This window comes from Dermacentor silvarum, chromosome 6 (assembly GCF_013339745.2).
Source record: "Dermacentor silvarum isolate Dsil-2018 chromosome 6, BIME_Dsil_1.4, whole genome shotgun sequence".
Classification (NCBI taxonomy): domain Eukaryota; kingdom Metazoa; phylum Arthropoda; class Arachnida; order Ixodida; family Ixodidae; genus Dermacentor; species Dermacentor silvarum.
In genome coordinates this window covers 115,429,232-115,454,258 of record NC_051159.1, presented here as the reverse complement: position 1 = coordinate 115,454,258, position 25,027 = coordinate 115,429,232, and the positions used below count along the sequence as shown (strand labels likewise).

Sequence of the window (25,027 nt, the reverse complement as noted above, 5' to 3'; positions counted from 1 at the left end):
AAACCGGAATTCGTAGGTTCCTGTTCGACCAATGGGCATCGTTATCGCCGCTGACATCACCAGATTCACCCTGCCGACATCGTGACGACCGCTGGGGATACCGGAAAGGCCAGGAGAGGCAGACGGCATTGTTTTTAAATGCGAAGCATTTCTTGCCGGCGGCTCTGTCAATCGCTCCCGCGTCCCACCCCCCCTCTCTCTCCTTTCCTACGTTGGCACTCACAGAAACAAGCAGTGTCCGGCTGTGAGGACGTGCTTGTTGGTGATGATATTGCCACCGCAGATGCCCGTAAGCTTCTTCACTTCGTCCCTAGCTTGAACCAGTACCTGAAAAAAATTATGATAACACATTTAAGCGCTTAAGAACATAAGGCCTAAAGAGCACACAAAGAGGTTTAAATGCAAGATGACGCAGTACGGCACTGAACTTAGCTTCACTCTTATACATTTCTTCGCAGATGCGGAAGTACGGCATGAAACTGAAGCCGGGTAAGACAACGCTGAAAGCAGTAATCAAACGCTAAGTGCAGCAACAAACTTGTCAATCGATTAATTGACGGGTTGCTGCGTCCTAATTCTGCACTGAAAGACTGTTTTGAGACGCCACCGCGGAGGAGGGCTATACGGATTAGCTTTGATCACACGGGGTTTCCTACCGTGCACATACATGCGAGGGCGATTTCCGCTCTGCTGTCATTATAATGCGTCCGCCATGACCGACAGACGCACCCACAACCTCGCACACAGCACTCGAACCACCGAGCAAGCACAAATGGCATGAATCTGTGCGCTTAAAACAAGTTTGTATGTGCGGTAAACAAGCGAGAAATGCACGCATCTTCTGTACTCGGCGTTCCTCTACCTACAGATAATAGCATAATGGATGAAGACAAACAAAAGCGTTAAAGGACGAAGCGCTGTGTTCATCATTTGAATGTACGATGTTCTAATAAAAGTATGCACAACTGCACTTTTTTTTTAAATGCGATGCATTTCTTGGCGAACATTTGCTACTTGGCAGTATCTATCTATCTATCTATCTATCTATCTATCTATCTATCTATCTATCTATCTATCTATCTATCTATCTATCTATCTATCTATCTATCTATCTATCTATCTATCTATCTATCTATCTATCTATCTATCTATCTAGCCGCCTACGTCTTTGTGCTCTCATGGTCGTTTCGTTAACTTGGTATGTACCAAAATTGGCATACTATGACAAGAGTATATGACGAGCATAAATGATATGTCATGACATGCGTGTCATGTAAGTCATGACAATGACCAAGCGGAAAAGATTAACACTCAAAAACCACTGAAATGGATTCGGACGTGGGTACTAAGTGAAGGAAACCCTAAAGGATGCTACTAGTCATAGTCATGAGCATAACTCTGGAAAAATGACAGTGACTCAGCGAAAAAAAGAATAACACTCAAAAACCACTGAAATGGGTTCTGACGGGGGTACTAAGTAAAGGAAACACTAAAGGATGATGGTAGAAGTCAGGACCATGACTTAGCAAAAATGACAATGACTCAGCGAAAAAATATTAACACTCAAAAACCAATCGAATGGGTTCGGATGTGGTACTAAGTGAAGGAAAAGGTTGATGGTCGAAGTCATAGTCATTTGTATGACTAAGGCTTTCGCCTTAAGCTCTCTTAAGTGTAGCTAAAGGGACTCCTGAGGACTCATGACATGAATGTCATGACATGCGTGTCATCTCATGACAGAGCCGCCTACGTCTTGGTGCTCTCATGGTCGTTTTGTTAACTTAGTAGGCTCCCCGCACACTGTTTCGCATAACATCGATTTCCACAGGGCGTGGGATCTGCCGGCTTTTCTTTTTTTTTTTTTTTTTTCAAAGCGAAGCTTTCTTGCCGAGTTCCAGGCACTGTTTCGTACGTATCTGGTCTGTAACGCCGAACTCGCTTAACGGGATGGCGCCATCCAGGAACGGTGCGGAAAAGTTTCAAGCATAGAGTTTCATACAGAAATCCGACGACACCAAAGCGCTTCTTAAGAGTTGCGAATGCGAAAGCATTAATGACCAATTGAACACCACTGAGCGGTCCTTCGAGTTATGAACTCCTCGCGGGCAAGCGAGAGCGTTGAGACGCTTGACCCGTTTTGATTTATCCTTAACGAGGCGCATTTAGAACGCGGGCGAGAGCTTGCGCGGGCAAGGAACGCGCGGATAACGCAGGCTTCCGAGAGCGAAGGTGACGTGGCGTCGCAGCCAATAGAATTTTATGTGCCGTTTCGCTACTGCAGACGCGGGACGCCGGCTTTTTCGCTCAATTAGCCATTCAACGCTTTCGCATCAATAATAACTTAGAAGGAACTACGGGAGCTGCAAGGAGGGCGATTCAGCCAACATGGGATTGATGGTTAGTGCGTGAACTTATTTAAACTTCGCCCTTTTGGCTTCAAACGGCTTTGTGAATTACCAAACTGAAAATTTACAACAATGTACGGTGTTATAAATAATTATATAAACATTAATAAAGCTCTCCGACGGCAGGATTCGAACACAATATGTTTAGCAGACAAGCGTCGAAAAATTGCCACGCGACTGGCCACATCGAGGCACTTTGGCACTGCGAGGCACTACGTCGCACTTGCATATATTAAAATCTTGGTGCGTGATAATTGGGACACCCTGTATGCTAGTCATAACAAGTTTAACCAAAGTGAAGTTGTGTTGCAGTTGGCCTTTAATCATTATATGTGGTGTAACTTACAGAGTACTGTTATATTTTTGATAGTCATATATTGATATATTTTCTAGTTGCAATTCCCTACTTGCTTTAAAATCTGTAACTTGCAACTTCAAAGTCTAAAGTTTCGGCTATTTAGGTCCATTTTTAGAATTATTTGAATATATGTATGGAAATCTTGGTCCCAGGAGTCACTGGAACTCAGTTTTTATTGCGATAGCAATTATATGGACACGCAAAAGCAGATTTCTGCCGTCGGCGTCGCCGTCGCCGTCGCCGTGAGGTTCCGTATGACGTCAATGGAGATGAAATCGTCGCCGCGCGCCGAACGCTGTATGTGCGAGTGAAAGGGCGCGAGGGGCGCGCGCTTTCACGGGGAGTGAACGCACGGCGGAGAACAAACGCGCGTTCTGCGCCGTGCTCCCTTAAGGGCTGCAGAAGTAGGCGTCTCTTTCCTCCTTTACAATCTCCATATTATTGCGATAGCAATTATATGGACACTCAAAAGCAGATTTCTGCCGTCGGCGTCGCCGTCGCCGTCGCCGTGAGGTTCCGTATGACGTCATTTGGAGATGAAATCGTCGCCGCGCGCCGCCGAACGCTGTATGTGCGAGTGAAAGGGCGCGAGGGACGTGCGCTTTCACAGGGAGGGAACGCACGGCGGAGAACAAACGCGCGTTCTGCGCCGTGCTCGCTTAAGGGCTGCAGAAGTAGGCGTCTCTTTTCTCCTTTACAATGACCATATATGTAGAGCAAACGCGCCTTCTTCAGACGCGCGAGAGTCCGTGGGGGAGGGGGAGGGAAGGGAGCCGACGTTTAGCTGCGGCACCAAGTGCCTATTTATATCAGAGGCTCCAGCAACAGTCACCAACGCCGCACGCATTTTGAGCTAACGCGGGCAAAACGCCGATGGCGTCGACAACAGTTCTGCGTGTTGTTGCTACCAGAGCCGCTCACCTTACTTCGTATGACATTGCTCTGTTGCTATCGCATTCATTGCTTCGCCCTTAGGGCGAAACTGTGACATTTTATGTAGAGCAAACGCGCCTTCTTCCGACGCGCGAGAGGCCGTGGGGGAGGGGGGGAGGGGGAGGGAAGGGAGGAGACGTTTAGCTGCGGCACCAAGTGCCTATTTATATCAGAGGCTCCGGCAACAGTCACCAACGCCGCACGCATATTGAGCGAACGCGGGCAAAACGCCGACGGCGTCGACAACAGTTCTGCGTGTTGCCGGTGCTGCTGCATGTCCAAGTTTATACAGCTGATAAAGCTAATATCATTACTCCGTATAGCTCTCTACAAATTTGCTATCGCAATTGATGCTTCGCCTTTCAGGTGAAACTGCGACATCTTTTTTCTCTTAATAAGTGTAAAGGGTTTTTCTTTCTTTATTTTTTTAAGTAGTTAAGCTGTTCACCTAAGAGGACCCTTCCTTTGTTTCGCATGTCATTCAATAAAAACATCTGAGCAGAGCTTAAAGGGAAAAAAAGTCACAGGTGTGCGCGGCACACAGCACAGTCACAGCGTAAGCTGGTGGAGCGGCTCAAGAGTAGCTCCAATTTGGACACCACGCACACAGGGTCTTCGCGGCAGTCTGTTCGCCTCGTTTTGACGAGAACGATCAGAACTGTCCGCCCAGCGTCGACGGCGAGCTGCGGCTTGTAATGCTCTCTGCGCAGCAGTCTGGTCAGCCCGATCAAGCCTTACAACTGCAACCTACATGTCGAGCACGCTGCGTTTGCAGGCACCTTAACTAGATGGCGCCACCATACTGGCGGAGGCTCGGCAACTTGGGATCGCGTTGATTGCGCGCCTCGTCTGAGTCGCATCTCGTCGTCTGCGCCTGTGCACGCTGCGTTTGCAGGGGCCTTACCTAGATGGCGCCACCATACTGGCGGTGGCGCGGGTCGTCTGCCTCTGTGCGCTCGGGTGCGTTTTAGGGCATTTTTCCGCTGCCCGATAGCAAGCGCTTGCATGGCTCAGTGGTAGAGTATTTGGCTCCCACGCAGCGGGCGCGGGTTAGATCCAGGCGGAAATCGGGTACTTTCTTTCGCATTTCCGACGATAGCGCTTAGGGCGTCGTACACCACCGGCGGCGGCACCATCGTGAACCGAAACGGCTATTGGAATGGGCCTATAACCAGCTTACGCTGTAAAAAGCTTCCTTCTTACGGATTATTCCACTGGTCGTTTCAGAGCGTTGCCAGAGCGCTTCGATATGGTCGTGTACAACGTCAACAATGCTGTATTACGCACACGGATGACTATGGTAGCATTTTTCTGGCTTTGTGAACACTATAAAGGCACGTCTATAGTTCGATAAAGCTTTGTTACATTTTTAAGTTACCTGTGAAGCTAAGCAAGAGTACTCGGAAACGGCCAGTCGGATGTGCCATCAATCTTCGAAACAGCGCAGCGGAACGTCAGGAAAGGCAACGTGAGACCGCACTGACTATCCACTGATACATTTCATTAAAGAGAGCAAAATAGAAAGGACGGATTTCAACTTGACGGCGGTAACCACATATGCGAAAGGACAACAGCATAGCAAACTAGCCGTCAAGATTGCGCCAAACCTATTAATGATATTGTCACGTTATAGTTACGGTGAAGGACCAGACTGCAGTAGCAAAAACTGAGTCACGAATTTAACTATTCAAGACAAGTGACATTCAAAGCATAACAATAGCGGTGAGTGCAGTCGGCGATCGGGCATTTGTACATAACTTAGCATAGATTCCAGCGTAAGCGCATGGTTTTGACGTCCCTCTACGTCCCATCCTGTCGCGCTGTTTCGAAGACGGAGCAGTACCGATTCGGACAACTGTCAAATTATACTTCCTGTATTCAACTGTCAGCATTTGTTTCTCGGATATACAATTGGCACTTACGACCCATGGGTATCGGTGTTCTGGAGCGCGCAGACCGTTTATGATGCGGGGTAGGAACTGGGTCTGCCCGCATGCTAAAGGAGTTTGGAAGAGGGAGAGAGAGAAACAGAGGAAAAGCAGCGTCAGTATAAGCAGCGATTTAGAACGAGGAAAGAAAAAAATGAGGAAGATATATCACTTACGCATTTTTGTCCACAGAGCGCCATTTCCCGTACTCACATTGGCCTGCAAGAATACAAAATGAAGTGGCAGTTTCGCCGTAAGCGCGGAACAGTAACGGCGATAACTAGTGCGTTATCTCTCGCAGCAGGGAGTTCGTACGGCTCACGCAATATCATATGCCGAAAACATTCACAGTGGCGAGCGAACGATCTGCTTTGTGGAACCAGCGGGTTACGCAGCGAGGATGTTGCATTTGTTTTGCAGCGGATACTCTTCCATGCGACCAAAGACCACTCGTGCGAGAGGATTTTCGAGCACCGATAATGACGAAGGCTCAGATTAACTTTAAGGTAGCAAAGCAGAAGGTCTCTCTTTATCTATGTAAGGGGAGAGTAGAGGGAGAGGGGGCTTGTCTGGCACGAATTCTTCCATGTTTGTGTGTCTCGTTGCTATAGCCATCCACCGACATCCTTTTAGAGCGCAGCTTTTAGGCACCCGTTCCTGCGTTGACCGTAGTCGTGCCTCGGTGTCTCTCGGCGTTACCAAGCAAACGAACACAGTGAATGATCGAAGAGCGAACGCAGAACGCAGCGGGGGATGAAAGACGGCGATAGCGGAGAGAGAGTGAGGAGAAAAGCGGAGCAAGCCACCTTGAAGCACTACCAGATGGCGCTCACGTCAACGCATCCGCGGCAGCGGCGGCGCCCGCCGTGCGGGGGGAAAAAGAACTAGAAAGCTCGCCTTCGCGCACAACCTTCGCCGCAAGCGTTTCCATGTAAAGATTACGGTTGCATAAGCTGCAGTTGGCGGGAAGCGGCAGCTGTTTGGCCGGTCTACATATAGCGCCTCGCGTCGCGGCTCTGCCAGTCCGTGCGATGATCGGTGCATTGCCTCAATACAGAAGACGACGACGACGAACGCGGGAGCAGTGGGACGAGCGCGGTTGCGCCGAGGGGCCCCAACGACCCAACTGTGCAAGAAGCCGACGCTCAAGCCATTGCTGATGATGACAGTTTTTGCGTAAAGGCGACAGACGGATGAATTGGCTAGCGATATACAGCTACGCTGTAAAACAAAAAAAAAAGCCTCGTAAATCCAAGTGCCAGCACATTCATTACGTTAACAAAGTAGAACATAGATTGACATAGCTCTCCCGACAGTATTTCCCAAATATTGATGTCATGATGAAATGGTGAAATTACGGCACTGCCTTACAGTCAGAGCCTGCTGTTATTGGTGGCCCAAAATTGGTTTTTAGGTTATTTGCGGCTATAAATTCACACCACCGCGATTGTTAATTAAGAAGTACAAAGAACCACATGCTGTCTCCAATGCCTTGAGCTATAGCAATTTGTGTATACCGCGAAATGAAAACACGTGTAGAGCCGCGCTCGAATTTCGCATTTGAGAGTAGCGTAATCGTAACCTTCTATTTTTCCTTCCCTTTCGTGCAACTTTTCCTCCCGTTGCGTTGTACGATTCTCTGCTCGTCGCTGTTGTCGCTTGCGTTCGATGTCTCGAGTTCGCACGGCGGCGTGGTTAATAAAGCAGCATTCGCCCGCCCCATTGCCTCTTGCGATTCTTCGAAATTAAATTGCTCCAAAATTAAATCTGTCCGTCACGTAAGACAATGAATGGCTCATACCCCCCTTAAGCAATGGCTCATATATACCCCCATAAACGCGGCATCCCCATTACGACGACAGAAGAGGAATGAGAAGAGCCAGCTGTGGAAGACGACGACGACGCTCGAGCCAATGCTGATGATGATACCGCGTACGCGTACACCAACCCCGCCACAATTAAGTGAGCCTATAAAACTTCGCTTAAAAACGACAATAGCTGTCACAGTATTTGTCGAGCTTAGACAATCGACCTTTGTCCGAAAAGGTTTAGCTTGGGACCTTGGCTAGTATTCGAGGTGGTCGGCTAATTGTCAAGGCTATTACAAGGTTTCTGCCCGACAGGGGACAGTGCTCGCAACATCAAGACTTCTCGCTCTAAGTGAGCATTCAGGACGTCATTTCGCTTTCCCACCGTCATCTATTTTCTCCATTTGTTTATCTGGTCTCATATTGTTGTTTTTCTGGGCTAAGTAGCTGGTCAGAACTCTATATTAGTCAGGATACCGCGCAAAAATGTGCAGGACAGTCTCTACAAGTTCTACAGGAGTTTTTCTCTGAACTCTATAAAATATAGATTGTCATAAACAGGCTCCGCTCGTGATCCTATACTTTTTGTCGTCCATCTATACATGCTTTCTGAAAACAAAGGTTGAGAAGTCTACAAATCGCAAAATACGAAAGGTAATATACTCGAAAACGACTTTCTTTCTAAAACAGCTCATGGAATTTACACAGCCAAAAAAGTACTTATAAGTACTTTTTATAAGTAGACCTATAGGTCTACACGAAGACAAAGCGGTCAACAAATTGTCTATAAAGACAGTCCACGGTCTGTCTTAATTACTCCCGTATTAGAGCGAAGCTATCTTAGCTCACCCCTCCGTGATTTGTCGTGTCGTCGTTGTAGCGGTCGTCGTCTGTCTCGCCAAGTTGGCGCTACTCTATACTCGCGATTAACTTTCTGTGGCAATGAAGGGAAGGCTACAGGGCCAAAGCGGCACAAGCGAGGGCGATTCTGGAAAAAGTTCCGCATTTTCGTCAGCGTGAGTTAAACACCTTATTTACAACACCCAAGTAGCATAAAATACGCCACTAAGTGTTTAAGTTGACTTTGCGACCTTTACCTTCCGCGTCTGGGCGAACGCGAAACGGTCGCCCAGACGCGGGGGCAGCGTCAAACGCTGCCCCCGTAGCCTTTCCTTCATTGCCACAGAAAGTTCCGCCACCATACTGTCGCTATCAGAGTTATGGTCATTTTGGCGAGGTTTCATGTGACAAGGTACTGGACGCGTCGGCGTGTATACGGCTGGCAGTGTTTCTGGCGCTGTGGCAAGGGCGTTATCTTGGCAAAGTGCCAGGACAGCTATCAGCCCTCAACTGTGATGCGTCTGGGGCCACGTCAGGCAATATCTCGCAAAATGATAGTGTCACCTAAAGTGATAGCATAGTGATAGCGCGAGAATATCGCTCCCGAATAAACCGAAGCCACCGTAGTTGATGACCGCAATGGGCAGGTTCTGTTGTGTCTTGGCGGCGAAAAAAAAAAAAAAAAAAACTTCGCTTGCACCGACTCTCACAGTGCGGGGATCTGCGTGATTTTTTGAGGAGTGCGTGTCAACTTTTCTAGTCGAGGTTTTGAAAGAAAACCGTCTTGTCATGTGAACCCATCATTAGCATTTATAAATATTTTCATTCACCAAGCACCGACAAGATAGATGTTTCAGTGCCCATATAGGCACGACCATATAGGCACCGAAACATCGATCGCACCAGCCAAAAGGCGATACGATGCTCTCATTTATCGCACCAGCATCGTTGACACCGGCCGCTGGAGTGTGCGAAGAGAAATGACAGGACATTCCATGTGACAGTGGCCCATGCTTCGTCGCTCGTCTAAGTGGCAGGCACCGAGCTTTGCCAATCTCGAGTTCAGAAATGGCTCCGTTTACATACATTGTTACATTACGGATCGGGCTGGGTCAACCTACCCCATGCAGCCGGACTGACTCAGCCCGACCCGACGATTGTTCAGCTCGACTAGCTAGAGTTGACATGAACTCGACAGGCATATTCCAGTTCGACAAGCCGACTCGAAACGCTTCTGTCGGGTTTCATGGAAACTTCCTGAATGCAGTTCACTCTTCTGATCTCAATCGCATGCACTAGTCATTCGAAGCATGTGCGCTTCGACAATTCAGGCTTCGGACACTCCTGCCTCTTGACAAGTAAGTGATTGGGAGCTGTCCCAAGAGCGGATGTGCGATAGGCTCTGTGTTCTGGCGCTGCTGTCAGTTGCGGAAATCTACAGCGCAAGGCACCTATGGGGAACCAGCGCACAGGAGACGCTGCGGTAGTTTGAGTTTGCAACTGAAATATGATGATACCCTCCGATAGGGAAGCCACGTGAACGGTAAAGCATTTTGGATGCTAATACATACGCGCCTGTTTCAGCGTCTGCTTTAGATTTGCGCGTCCAGCCAAGCTCTAGCCATATACTCAAGCGCGTTGAGGAGCGCATGCACAAATACGCTCTAGCACGAGGGTTAATTCCCAGTCAGGTCAGGAGCTGGATGTGACCTGGACACAAGTGCCACTAGATGAGCGGTGAAGTTGCTGACGCGAAAATCACAGCATGTGCTACTGAAAACTGTTTTTGCCGTCCGGTACGCTGCGTGTTACAGCGCCGCTGTCGACACGCCAAGTTTCAGCGCTGGTTGGGCATCATACATACGGGCAGCCATTCACAATCCAGAAAAATAACGGCTCAATTGAATTCTTTGGTTTTATACGTGCCAAAACCACGATATAAGTATGCGGCCCACCATAGATAGCGACTCCGCATTAATTTTGACCAGCTGACGATCTTTAACGACACAGCTAAATTTAATTACACGAGCGTTTTCACACTTCGCCCCATCGGGTCATCGCTCGGGTCACCCTTGAAAGTGGGACGAAGTGAGTTTGCATAGACAGGGTGAAGACTGCCATCCATTCTCTTTAAGGGTGTTGTCAGTAATGTGAATAATGAGCGGTTCTAGATGAGCGATTCCTTCGTGATAAAGTTTTCTCTTATTAGGGCGAAAGCCTTACATGGCTCATGGGCCGAAAAATCCGACGACCGTCCGGCGTATGACACCAAAATTCAAGTGACGTCTCAGGTGACGTCTCAGACACATGAAAGAAACTGTTGTCATGAGTAAAATCAAGTTCGGAATGACTATGGAAGCTACGAAGATAGCCACATTTGGGGACGCATGCACCAGTAAGCCATCAATTTCTTTATTAATAAAAGAGCTCGATTAGCTCTGTTGGCGTTGAACGGACACCCCTCTAAATAATCAGTGTGGCCACAAGGGTGTCTGCGTGTGGTTTTTCCTGCTTTGTTCATACATGCCGAGCATTGCACACGTGTCTTAAGACGTTTTGAGGAGTATAAGTACGCCTGCGAGAACTGGAAATAAATCTGCTGTTGAAAGTTAGCGCTGTATGTCTGTCCAATGTGCCTTTCCGTGTCCCTATCATTCTGCTTGCGCTCCAAGAAAGTACACGAACGAAAAAGAAAGAGAAAGCCATGACTGCTCTAGCGTGCCATTAACCGCAAAGAACCAGTGGCGCTGTCTAGACGATCTAAAAAGATAGAAGTAAAGAGAAAAACTTTTTTTCTTTCTGTGGTTTGACGTGCCAAAACCAGTTCTGATTATGAGGCACGCCGTAGTGGAGGGCTCCGGGTTAATTTTGACAATAGAAAGTACCAACGCATTAACTTGAATATTCTAACAGCTAGGTGCTTCCACTGTGGGCAAACTAAGAAACTGTAGTTGCAGAGCGTGGAAAAGAGGTTTAGATAGAAGTGCATCTCCAATGACTCACCGAACTGACGGTACATACTGAAACGAACAAAATGACTCGAAAGGCGCCGCATCGCCCCGATTGTTTGCGCAGGGGGACTTGGTCAGCCAATTGTGCGGCCTTGTTTCGCATCCTACGAGTGCGAGGATGATTGCTGCACGTCACATGTGCGATGCAGGCTCGGGTACCAGTGTGCGGGTCAGTCCTTCATATGCTAGCTCAGAGGCTCCATGCGAAAAATCCATCGGGAGCGCTTGAACGAGTACGTGCGGCACCAAACGAGACATGATTGTCATTTTTTTTAATTTTTTATTTAAGAAAGCAGCTGTTTCGTGCAGCAAAACTGAGACCGTCTGCTTAGAAAATAGGCTGCGCCCCTTGTGCTGCAAACATAAAATTTGCACGTCCCGACGCAAACATGTGTTGGCTTGTTTGATGAAACACCTTTGATTCGAGTAAAAGGAGGTATTAAACAGTTCTTGTAGCGGGGCAGGAACGTGCTTATTAATTAACCTTGGCACGTGGCTTGTTTCTTTTGCTGCGGAGAAACAAGCAGTCCCTTTGAAGAACTTCATGCTTGACTTGAAAAGGCTGAGCATATGTCTGCATATAATAGAGCGAATCGAGAAATCCAGTTAACTGCAGGAGATAAACCTTTACCAAGACGTTGACGGCGTTCATTCAACGCTTGTCTCTGATTGCGGCACGCGAGCTCGACTACCAACACGGTATTTTTGTGCGGGCAAAGTAGCCAAAGTTTATTCCGGATCCCGCCCATTACAAGCTTCCTTTTTTTTTCCCTCGTCTGCTTTAAATGTTATGGGAACTTCCCGGGCCGTGTGGAACCCAGCTGTCTACGCATACACAAAATCGGTCCTAGCCGCAGGAATAGTGTGGGAGACAGACCGGATGATAGAGCGGAATTTTGAGACACACGTGAATCGATGGAAGCAAGTCACGTGCATAATCAGCAGGTTTATTGCTGAACGTGACCTGCGTATCGCCGCCCCCGCGGAAAGGAGATTTCTCTGTAGTGTAGCATTAGTCACGTAGGTATAGGCGGACGAATACACGTTCGATCGACCACGAAAGCCACTGACATTTGACAAAGGCTTACATCTAGGAAAATTGTTATCATTTGACTGGTCACTAAAGGACTTGTCCTTGCCACATATGAGCGTGTCGCTTGTTATAATACCAAGTAATAGTGACCTATATAAGTGAGCCGACATTTTATTGCACTGTCCTCTAAAGTACAGTGGAGTTTCTTGATAGAAAATGGCACGTGGCTTTAATGTGAGTTGTTGTTGCCTATATTGTTGCGTGGTCAAGTGACCACACTGTGAGAGGAAGAGATGCATAATTTATTCAATTTTACGTGCCACGCTTGACACCTTGGCTTTGAGGCACGCCGTAGCGCGGGTCTCCTAATTTTATTGCGATAGCAATTATATGGACACTTCAACCGGATTTCTGCCGTCGGCGTCGCCGTCGCCGTGAGGTTCCGTATAGATTCCAAGGGCGATAAAATCGTCGCCGCGCGCCGTATGCGCGAGCGAAAGCGCGCGGGGGACGCGCGCTATCACGGAGGGCAACTCCCCCTCGCGCTATTACGGAGAGCGAACGTTCGGCGGAAAGCAAACGCGACCATCGCGTGGGGTTATGGGAGGGAGGGAGGGAGGCGGGGCGGCGCTGTGCTCCGGCACCAAAGGCGTATCTTGCCACTCAATCTCCCACGCGAAAGCAACAAAGCGGGAAGAGGGGGGAGGGTGGGGGGCAGCTTCTCCTCTGCCAACAACTTCTCCTTCGCAGTTTGCCCGGTGGTGCCCGTCGCCCGCACCGTCTCTTATCGCCACACGGCTCTGACCTTTGTATGCGCTGTGCATTCGCCACTCAGTTTCCGTTGCAGCGATAGACCGCACGAACCTGCGCTTGCTGCTAGCGTTTTGACAGTCGTTGGCTGCGGTCATTCAGTGTGATCTTTTCATGTTTGCTTGTGCGCGCTGACACCACGATTGTTAATTCAGTTAGTAAGCCAATGTGTCCAAGTTTATGCAGCCGATAAAACTACTGTCCCTACTCCGAATAGCTCTCTAATATAATTTGCTATCGCAATCGATGCTTCGCCTTTCGGGCGAAACTGCGACATTTTTTGAGCACCTGTGGCTCCTCAACGTGAACGAAAGCTCAGCACGCGAGCCATTGTGCTTTACGTCCACATCCGAATGCAATCGCCGCGATGAGGAATCGGACCCACGACCTCTTGTTAAGCATGAAGAACGTCACAGCCACTGAGTCACCGCTGCCAATTTAATGCAATTAAGTGGTAAACGAAGGTCGTAAAGATTTGAATGATTGAGAATCCATTGACAAATGAAGCGATACTTAACCGGTGTTAGCAAGGAGGGCTGCTGTGATATACACAAGTATATATATATATATATATATATATATATATATATATATAATGTCACCTGTAGTAGTGGGAATAGGGCAAGCGCAGAGGCGCAAGAAGAACGAAGTGCGCGTGCTAACCGCCCCGCTCGATGGTTAGCTCTCGCCGCCATTTTCTCCAGAGCCCAGCTGCTCATAAATAAACGTCGTTAGCCCCCTTTGAAGGCGCGTGGCAAAGTGGTGGAGGTGCGGGGTACTTCTCACTCATGCCGCAGACTCCTCCTGGGAGCGGAAGCACCAGCCCTGTGTTAGTTGATACTCCCGTCCATCGGACCAGCCGCAGGATCCGGGGACTGCCTCCTGAAGATACTGAAGACACCGCAGTGCTTCAGACTACCCCAACCGGTATGGAACGTTCAGTGACGAATCGGTATACGCTTCAAAATCCACTGGTGCCGAAGTCGTTCCATGGCGACGTCTTCGAAGACGTCGAAGACTGGATGGCCGACTTCGAGCGCGTGGCCGAATGCAACGAATGGGATGACGCGACTAAACGTAGGAATGTCTACTTTTGCCTGGAGGACGGCGCGCGTACATGGTTTCAAAACCGTGAGGAGCAACTGACGTCGTGGCGCGACTTCCGTCGTCAGCTACTAGACACCTACGCCAGTCCCGATCGCCGCGAACGAGCCGAACGAGCAATCCAGGCCCGAGTCCAGCTTCCCAACGAAAGCGTTACTGCGTTCGTCGAAGATATGACGCGCCTCTTCAGACGAGCAGACCCTGGAATGACCGAGGACAAGAAGCTGCGTCACCTGATGCGAGGGGTGAAGGAGCAACTCTTCGCTGGTCTGGTGCGCAATCCTCCCAAGACTGTCGCCGAATTTTTAGCCGAGGCTGTAAGTATGGAAAAGATGCTTCAGCATCGCTCGAACTTTTATGATCGGCAAGTGAACGCGAGTACTGACATTTTGACGGCCATTGGAAACAATAATGACAACCTTCGCGAACTCATCCGCACCGTTGTGCGCGAAGAACTAATGAAGGTTTATGGCACGCCACAAGCCACGGTGAGCTCCATTGCGAGTGTTGTAAAAGATGAAGTCAACCAAGCACTCCGGTCCAACTTTCCTTTTGCTAACACCGCGCCTGTACCTTCTGTACACCACCGTGCGACCTACGCAGAAGTGTTGAGACAGCCTGCTTCGTCCCCGCCGCTGTTTGTCCAGGCCGCTCATCCGGTTGCACTTCCACCAGCTCCACCGGTGTCTTACATCGAGGAACGACGCACGCCTCCACCGTTTCACCATGCCGCTCCTCCGATTGTGCTTCCGCAGGAGCAACCAGTACATTACGCCGACGATCGACGCATGTCCCCTCGGAAGTCAGATGTTTGGCGCACTCCGGATCGCCGTCCTCTGTGCTTCCACTGTGGTGAGGCAGATCATTTGTACCGCCAGTGCCCATACCGACGCCTTGGGTTGCGGGGCTTTTCCGCCTACTCGCCACCACCCCGACTGGGCCAACGACCTCGGGACATTGAAGATTATCTCGCTCAGCAACGCATGCCACCGCCTACCGGGCGGCAGTCGCGCTCGCCGTCGCCAAGGCGATTTTCACCATCGCCTCAGCGGTATTCGAGCAGACGGTCGCCAAGTCCCCGCCGGGAAAACTAACTCCAGCGACCTTTGGGGGCGAGGCCGCTGGCAGTCGACGCGCTGAAGACCTCCGATCGACGCGAGTAACGAAGGGTACCGGACCGACATTAACTGCAGCTGAACGGAATGACCGGCTTTCGCTCGACATACCTGTGGTGATTGACGGTTATGCGGTTAGCGCTTTAGTGGATACCGGAGCGGACTATTCTATATTAAGCGGGAAGATGGCGACGTTGCTGAAGAAAGTAATTACACCTTGGCATGGTTCGCAGATTCGTACGGCTGGTGGTCACGTCGTTACTCCACTGGGAACCTGCACGGCAAGAGTTCGGATTCGAGGATCGACATTCGTGGCGAGTTGCCTTGTCTTACGAGAATGCTCCCGCGACGTCATTCTCGGAGTTGACTTCCTGCAGGAATACGGCGCTGTTATTGACTTACGGGGAGGTGTAGTCACGTTCTCAGCCGACCAAGCAATCGACACAAACGCCGACAAACGACGTGACGACGCGCTACGTGTTTCCGCCGAAAGTGTTACGCTTCCTCCACGAGCCAGTGTTCTAGTCGAAGTGATGTGCGGTGGATTGCGCGAAGGTGGAGTGGTCGCAGAAAGTAACTTAGCGTATCTACTGACGCAAGGTGTTTGTGCGGCCAGAAGTGTGCTACAGCTTCGTGATGGCCGATCTAAGTTGCTAGTCACCAACTTTAGTAACGAGCATCGACACCTTTTCCGCGGTACTTCCATAGCGTTTGCCGAAGAAATAGAACACGTTGCTGAATGTTTTGTCCCTGAACCAGTGAGGATGGCTGACAAGGCACTGGGCAACGTCGACATTAATTCAGAGTTGTCTCAAGACAAACAGGCAGCACTGCACGCGCTCTTGCTCGAATTCAGGGCATGCTTCGCAAGCTCGTCTAAGGTGCGCCAGACTTCAGTTACAAGGCACAGGATCATCACATGCGACGACGCACGCCCGATACGCCAGCAGCCCTACCGCGTGTCGGCAAAGGAACGCGAAGCGATTCGTACGCAAGTACAAGAGATGCTTGAAGACGGCGTGATCGAACCTTCCAACAGCTCATGGTCGTCTCCGGTCGTTCTTGTAAAAAGAAAGACGGAACGCTACGCTTTTGCGTCGACTACCGGAAGCTCAACAACGTAACTAAAAAGGACGTGTACCCACTGCCACGTATCGACGACTCGTTAGATCGACTGCGGCGTGCCCAGTACTTTTCGTCACTCGACTTGAAAAGTGGATACTGGCAGATCGAGGTAGACGAACGAGACCGCGAGAAAACTGCCTTTGTGACTCCCGACGGCCTTTACGAATTTCGAGTGCTCCCTTTCGGTTTGTGTTCAGCCCCAGCTACTTTCCAGCGAATGATGGATACTGTCCTCGCTGGATTGAAGTGGCAGACTTGCCTTGTGTATCTTGACGACGTAGTTGTCTTTTCTGAAACATTTGAGCAACATCTTCATCGCCTGCGGCATGTGCTAGAAGCGCTCCGATCGGCTGATCTCACGCTTAAACCTGAAAAGTGCCACTTCGGTTATGAAGAGCTCAAGTTTCTTGGACACGTCGTCAGCGCCAAAGGAGTTCGACCCGATCCCGAAAAACTTGCCGCTGTGGCAGCTTTTCCTCCTCCTGCCGACAAGAAGGCCGTCCGACGCTTCCTGGGCTTGTGTGCGTATTATCGCCGCTTCATTGACAACTTCTCGAAGATTGCGGAACCCCTGACTCGCCTTACCAGGGATGACACGCCATTTACCTGGACGCATGAGCAACAGACGGCCTTCGCTGACCTACGACAACGCATGCAGTCAGCACCCGTCCTGGCACATTTCGACGAAGAGGCTGACACCGAGGTGCATACTGACGCCAGTAACATCGGCCTTGGCGCAGTACTCGTCCAACGTCAAGACGGCATTGAAAGAGTAATTGCTTATGCTAGCCGCTCGCTGTCCCGTGCCGAGGCGAACTACTGTACTACAGAAAAAGAGTGTCTCGCGGTCGTCTGGGCGATCACGAAGTTTCGCCCTTATCTCTACGGCCGCCCCTTCAAAGTGGTGACAGACCACCATGCTCTATGTTGGTTGGCGAACATACGCGATCCTTCAGGACGACTGGCACGGTGGAGCTTGCGGCTACAGGAATTTGACGTCACTATAGTTTATAAGTCTGGCCGCAAGCACGAAGACGCCGACACGTTGTCGCGTGCTCCCGCCGAATCTGTCAGTCGACAGTCAGAGGACGACGACGGCTTCCTGGGCGCCCTCACTACGTCGGACTTGGTCAGATGGCAGCGTGACGACGCTGAAATTCGACCTCTCATCGACCACTTAGAGGGCCGTCAAACAACCATACCACGCCATCTACGTCGCGTCTTGACGTCCTTCTGTCTACGCGACCATGTGCTGTACAAGAAGAACGCCCGCCCGAATGACCGAGCCTACCTCCTAGTAGTTCCCAAGGACTTGCGGGACGATATTCTTTTCGCTTGCCACGACGAGCCTACATCTGGCCACCTCGGCTCCTCACGAACGCTTGCTAGAGTGCGCGAGATGTATTACTGGCCCGGGCTGTCGGCAAGCGTAAAACAGTATGTTAAAGGCTGTCGTGAATGTCAGCGGCGAAAGTCACCACCCCTGAAGCCCGCCGGGTTATTGCAACCCATCGAACCACCTCATAAGCCATTCAACCAAGTCGGCTTGGACATTCTTGGGCCGTTTCCTCTATCAACCGACGGCAACAAGTGGGTGATTGTCGCCACTGACTATTTAACCCGGTATGCTGAGACAGAGGCGCTCCCACGAGCCACGGCTTCTGAGGTAGCGCAGTTCTTCATGTGTCACATTGTCTTGCGCCATGGTGCCCCATCCATTGTTATCACAGACAGAGGAACGGCGTTCACGGCACAGCTCATGGACGAAATTTTTCAACTAAGCAACACCAGGCATCGAAAGACGACCGCTTACCATCCGCAGTCCAACGGCCTTACGGAGCGACTAAACAGGACCATCACAGACATGATCTCTATGTACATCGACGTCCAGCACAAAACATGGGATCGTATCCTGCCTTATGTGCCACGCGCCTTCAAAGGGGGCTAACGACGTTTATTTATGAGCAGCTGGGCTCTGGAGAAAATGGCGGCGAGAGCTAACCATCGAGCGGGGCGGTTAGCACGCGCACTTCGTTCTTCTTGCGCCTCTGCGCTTGCCCTATTCCCACTACTACAGGTGACATTATATATATATATATATATATATATATATATACGTGCTTGTCTATTGACCCTTTTCGCGGCGATCCCGTGGGCGCTGCCATGTTCGATCACGTGGTGACACGTCCATTGCTTGCCTCAACTGCCTCCGTTGCCTCTTTGTTTACAATGCAAGTGTATGACGCCGGCGCGGCTTAGAAAACATCTGTTTTGGGAGATATCGTATAGACGGTGACTGGGTGAACGACACGAAGCTTTGATCAGAGCTTCAGAGAACATGCAAAAGCGCTTTCGGAGCTGATTAAGCCATGTCCAAACGGCGCAAGCAGCTTATATGGTGCTTGTTCTAAAAGCGGGGCTAAATATGTATTCCAAGCTATCCAAGCTTTCCGATTATGAATTCAGTCAGGATTAGTGTGTTTTGCTCTTTGTTATTTATTCGGCAAATATTTTGAAGCAGTGGCTTGTTAGTTTCTGACTCAGTGAAGTTCCTCGCTGCGGCCACTATCTGATTATTTTCTGCCTAATCGCTCGCGCATGTGCTCAGTTCCGATAGATTTGTTCTTGCTGCGCACAAGGCTTGAAACGTAGCTGTTTTGTACATTGTAATACCTTGTAGCAAATATATATTACAGCTAGTAACTCGCTTACTCTTGTGGACCATCACGAAACATTCAGCTTCGACCATTCGTGCGCCATAGGTGTAGTCCGTCATTTATTGTGCGTGTATACAGTGCGCATATATTCAAGTGTGCGCCCATTCACTTATTCTTGATACGTCGGCGATAGAGTGGGTGTAAGTTTTCCTGCCATTTGGGACAGATGTGTATAGATAACGTGCGCGAAACTTACGGCGCTACTCCCTTTGTCATTGTTTAACGATCGAGTGGTACGTACTCACTCTTGCCGACGTTCTGGGGATGAAGCCCTTTCTTTGAAGGTTAGCGATACAAGGCTGGCGGATGAGCAAATTTCTGTATCATCGAGGAAACCGGTACATCACGAAGCGCCGGTAACAGGTTCCGACAGTTGCAGCAGCGGTCCGCGAACTTGGCCACACAGATTCATTCTATTCCTTAACATGCCAGTCACTATTTTTGCAGCCAACTAGTACACACGTCTTCAATCCACATGATTCAACCTAGCATGATTTGAGCACAGTGTGTTAGCGAAAACTCAGTTTCATTTCCGACAGCTGATCGCACAGAAGCAAGGTAGAAGCGGTAATGGTTTCGTACTCGTGCGCGGTCGCTGAGGAGAGATATGGCGCGCCACCGTGAGCGCCATCTCGTTTCTCTAAAACAAACTGCTCCGCGAAAAGGGTCAATAAGCGCACAAACTGCCTGTAGATGAAAGGATTGTTGGGCGAGTTTGTATAAACTGGTTTTGAGGACCACAGCGCTTAGATGACGCTGACAAGGTGACACGTCATCTATAAATTTTATGATTATACAATACCTGTATCAAACAGACTAGCCCAAAAGGCTGCACCCGTGTACTGACCTAATAGTTGTTGAAACAGAGCGAAAAAAAGTTGCAGTGGCTTAGCTCGGCTATGCCAGGATATACGTAGCGTTAGCAAAGGTTCAGCTGATTATTCTTAGCTTTCCTGGTTGTCTAGATTGTCAAGGATTAGCTTGATTGTCATGCTTACTGCTGCTCCAATGACACACACGCGGTATACGTATTATGTGGCACATGTATTCATTCCTCCTACGCTCAACCGCTGATTGCCAGGCAACTACTTCGGGATCCGATGAGTCAAGCTTCTCCGTTCTTCTGCGCTGTTGAGCAGCATTTGCGCTTTCCTTCTCCATGGCTATACCACACTGGCAAACGCCAGTCAGAAGCGCAGCGGCTCCAGCGCAGTGTCAGACGGCGACTGCGCAGCGAGCGCGCGCCGGCGCCAGTGCGTCTACCCCGGCTACGACGTCACTCCTCTGGAATGCGCAGACCGGCGGCGGTGAGTCGCGCGCGGCGGCGGCGGAGTGCGCGAGAGGTGCCGGCTCCGGTGGCTCCGGTGCGCAAGCCGTGTGACATCACTGATCCTTGCGCATGCGCAGCACGGCTCTTGATGTGCCGCGCGAAACGGGCTTGGCTAGGCCAGTGTAGCTAACGCTACAAAAAAATGCAAAACGAAGAACATAATGGACGAGCCCGTGTCACTTCTACTGAGCGTTTCGAGCGTCGTCATCATATAGCGTTATTTGAGATATGCAAACAAAATGAGTCAGGGCCCTTTTCCCCTGTCCGATTATTCTGAGGTGCTCATCCTTCTCATAGACAGACAAGCAATAAACTTTATTGATGGTCCTGAGAGGTTCCGATGCCCCCTATTTAGGAAATTGATGAAGCCGTGGGCCACTCCCACGTTGTGGCTTTTTTATTGCAATTATATGGACACTTCAACCGGATTTCTGCCGTCGGCGTTGCCGTCGCCGTCGCCGTGAGGTTCTGTATAAATAAAATCTTCGCCGCGCGCCGTATGGCTGAGCGGAAGCGTGCGGGGACGCGCACTATCACGGAGAGCGAACGCACTCAATCTCCCACGCGCAAGCAAGGAAGCGGGACGCCAGCGCCGGAGGGAGCGGGGGGGGGGGGGGGGCACCTCTACTCTGCCAACAACCGCGCTCGTCGCTCGCCCGCACCGTCTCTTATCTCTCCCACGCGCAAGCAAGGAAGCGGGAAGCCAGCGCCGGGGGGACCGGGGGAGGGGGGCACTTCTACTCTGCCAACAACCGCGCTCGTCGCTCGCCCGCACCGTCTCTTATCTCCACACGGCTCTGACCTTTATGCACTGTGCATTCGCCGCTCAGTTTCTGTTGAAGCGATAGACCGCACGTACCTTCGCCCGCTGCAGCGTATGGGCTTGCTGCCAGCGTTTTGACAGTCGTTGTCTGCAGTCATTCAGTGTGATCTATTCATGTTTGTTTGTGCGCGCTCACACCACGCTTGTTCATTCACTTAGTAATAGTCGGGCCACATTTTCCAACGCACGCTACACATGTAATGCTGCCCGGATCGGCAGTGCAGCGCTACAGGTGCGTCCCTTCGCACGCGCTGCACACGGGAAGCGCTTCTCATCAACACCACCGTTTCACACGCGCCTTCTCGTGGTCATCGAGTCTCTCTTCATATCGGTCTACTTACGCCGCAGCACACCTGCTTACTTAATCAGCTCATGTTTACTACAATTCATATTGCTACCAAAGCCGCTCACCTTACTTCGTATGACATTGCTGTGTTGCTATCGCATTCATTGCTTCGCCCTTAGGGCGAAACTGTGACTTTTTTTTTTGTTTCTAGGAATGCAAACAAACGCACAAGCTTGAAATACAACGGAATCTTTCAATACAAAACTAGCGCCCAAAGTTTAAAAGCTTATACGATAAAGCACATAACCGGCGAAGGTGCTTTATGTAAAAAGTGTAAACAGCATAACCGCTTCACTTCCTATCAGGATTTTCCAACTACAAGGATTCCCTAAGCTACGTCGTTTGTCCCTCTACAGAGGAATCGGCGAGGTTTCACAGGCTTTTGTTTTTAGGAACCCCTCCGCAATCGCAGCTAGATGTGCTTGAACATCCGCTGCAGTTTAGTATCGAAGAAACGTGCGAAGAAAGCAGGGCATTTTACCAACGTTCAGAAAAAAAAATCGCACAACGCAGCGAGCATCGATATACGAAGGTTTAATAACGAATTCCTGTACGTCGTTGACTTTTTCTGTGTTATACAAAACTTCAGGTAGCCTGCAAACAAACAGGCCCGTCGGAGCCTATATGACAAACTTGTCGAGCACAGATGCATGATCGAAAATGAGCCAAGTATTGTTCGTAACAATACGCGTAAGTATTCGCATGTTCGGCACATCTGCCACGGTGCGGTTTTACTATATTACTCAGCAGTGACTGGACTGGGTAGATGCGATAATTCTAAGCAGCTATCATCTCATCATTTATTTGCCAGATCCACCCTGAGAAGCCAGTGGACTATTCCCATAAAGTCGTTTGTGAGGGGCAGCGTTTGAAAGAGTGCAGTCGGCCACAAAAATGTACGGGACACGGGTTCCAGGACAAATGTGACTTCCTTCACTGTTCAAGGCATGAAACTTCTAAATTATAATGGATCACCGTGCTTGTCGCTAAAACTACAAAATATTTAAAGTTTGAATTCGAGTTAATGATGCCCAGACTGCGGCAGCCAGAATCCATATTGTTTACGCCAATCCCGTGTTCCGTAAACATTTTTTTTTGGACAACTGTACATGAGCGCCACAGGTATAGGTATATGTGCTGTGCCAGCACAAATTTGTCATCGACAACTGCGTCCCTGCAAATATTGTCAAGAAAACGAAATCTATAAGATAGTTTTAACGCAGTTGCATGCAGTTTGATGCAGCCAAGAGATAAAACGAAACGTTTTTTTTTTATTTTTTTTTTTACGCGCATGTTTGTGGGACCCTCGTGGGCGTTTTGACGAGGCGCGCAGCTTGCCTGTGATTACGCACTGCTAAATGCTTATATAGGCGCGCACCTCTTCTGTTCTTGTGCTACTGCTCTTTCAAACCAGTTACAGTGGACTGAATGTATTATTCTACACACCTATTGCTTACGTGTCTGTTTTACTGGTCTTGATACATTGCCCCCTTGTCCTCCCTCCTTGTGATTTTATGTTACTGCTCGTCTCTTTATTGTTGTACCCACTCCCCTGCTATAATGCTTCAGCGCTGCTGGATGCACTGTAAATAAATTAATAAGCGCCGTAATACCTTCGCAATAAATTAGAAATACGCCCCCGTGATGTAGAGCAACTCAGTTATAACGTGGATTTCAGTGTTCAGTAAATACAAACAAAACACTTATTTATAAATATCATTTATAAATAATAATAAATTAACGATAATAAGAATGCCAGTAATCTTAGGAGCGCCAGTTTGTGGGCTCTACAGGCGGGCGACGCTGCAGGTTTCGGACGCCCAAGCCGAGATAGCGTCCTCCGGTTTGTCGGGATCGAGGTCGCAGAACTCCGGGAACAGCCGGGGTGCTCCGCCCACCAATTCCCTGAGAACGGGCAGGAGGACAGCGGTGAGCTTGTGCGACCCGGCCGGCGACAGGTTGATGCCGTCGGACAGCAGCCGGCTCCAGTGCTGACGAAGCCATGCGTAGGATGATGAAACGTAGAGACATAAGCATAGAGTCGACGACTGACGCGGTAAACGGAACTGTTGATTGTGGTTTAATAAAAATTCTTTTGCAATGCATACACAGGGCCATCCCGCAGAACCGTTGGTGTTTGTATGTAGGAAAGGGCGGCCTGAAGATGTGTCGGATAAAATTTTGAAACTTTGTAACTCGTAATACTTGGTAGGACGTAGCTTACACTATCGAACAAGTTGCAATTGAATCAGAGAGCGCGTCTTCAAACAAATATGCACATACCGGCTGCGTGCGCGCGTGTGTGTGTGTGTGTGTGTTATATACCACAGATTTTTTTTTTTTTTTTAAGATCGCCTGTGGCACAAAGTACAATTGGAGTCTTTGAGCTGGGTTACTCGGAAGAGGCGGACATTACTTATGCCAGAAATCGAAATGCATGATCAACTAATTATCAAAAATTTGCTAATTAACTTTTAAATTATTTTATTTGCGGTACATATTGCAATTTGCGCATTGTAGCCAGTGAGTTCGCAAACCGTATCCACTTGGAACGAATTCTCAGGATGACACCTGCTTCTAGATATTCATTCCAAAAGCAGGCGATGAAATGCGCATACATTCGCGTTCCACTTATTTTCGTGATAGAATGCAAAAAATGACGTTTTCGTAAAAAAAAAAAAGTAAGCGGAACAACCGTACGTTTTTTTTTTCTTTTTTTTAACTGTATATCGAAACCGGTGCCATCCTTAGGATTCGTTCCTAGTCGGTATGCCTTACAAGTTCACCGGTAACAATTTGTAAATTGCAACATGTGCCGTAAAGTAATTAGTAAAAACTTGTTTAGTGCGATTTTGTTAATTAGTCGATTACGCATTTTGATTTCTATACTCGCGGACAACTTTCTGTGGCAATGAAGGGAAAGCTACGGAGGCAAAGCGCGCACAAGTGAGAGCGCTTGTGAAAAGAGTCCCTCGCTTAAATACAGGTTTGTTTAGGCTGGGGAAGAGAAAACCGAAACACCGTATTAGCAACAGGTAAATAAGACAGAACACACAACTGAGTGTAAAAGTTTGCTTATTTTGCGGCTTTTCCCTTCCGCGTCCGAGCAAACGCGAAACCATCGCACGTGGAAGCTGCGTCGATTCAGCGTCTGTTCCAAGCAACCAAAAGCACGGTCAAACGCTGCCGGACTACTTGGCGCGGTAACGCATGTGCAGCAGCCACGCGCCCGTAGCTTTCCTTTCATTGCCACAAAAAGTTGTCCGCGAGTATAGTGTAAGTAATGTCCGCCTCTTCGAGTAATCCAGTTCAAGGATTATAATTTTGCTATCTGTCACAGG

The 25,027-nt window shown here is 49.3% G+C and overlaps 2 protein-coding genes across 2 annotated transcripts in view; both read right to left on the bottom strand.

Annotated features, from left to right (window-relative positions):
* Nucleotides 1–210: 210 nt before the first annotated feature.
* Nucleotides 211–11,432, bottom strand: LOC125946137 (putative serine protease 42). The gene is made up of 4 exons (XM_049668634.1): nucleotides 11,276–11,432; nucleotides 5,801–5,843; nucleotides 5,619–5,692; nucleotides 211–327 (listed from the first exon to the last, which is right to left on the bottom strand). Exons 1-4 carry the CDS (start codon nucleotides 11,384–11,386, stop codon nucleotides 220–222), a joined length of 336 nt encoding a protein of 111 aa, XP_049524591.1. The 5' UTR covers nucleotides 11,387–11,432; the 3' UTR covers nucleotides 211–219.
* Nucleotides 11,433–22,813: 11,381 nt separating this feature from the next.
* The window catches only part of LOC125946136 (isoamyl acetate-hydrolyzing esterase 1 homolog), a 2,672-nt gene continuing 458 nt past the window's right edge, over nucleotides 22,814–25,027 (bottom strand). Inside the window, exon 2 of the mRNA XM_049668633.1 lies at nucleotides 22,814–23,677. Within this exon, the coding sequence (XP_049524590.1) occupies nucleotides 23,474–23,677 (204 nt within the window). The 3' untranslated portion in view covers nucleotides 22,814–23,473. The remainder of the gene's footprint in view (nucleotides 23,678–25,027) is intronic.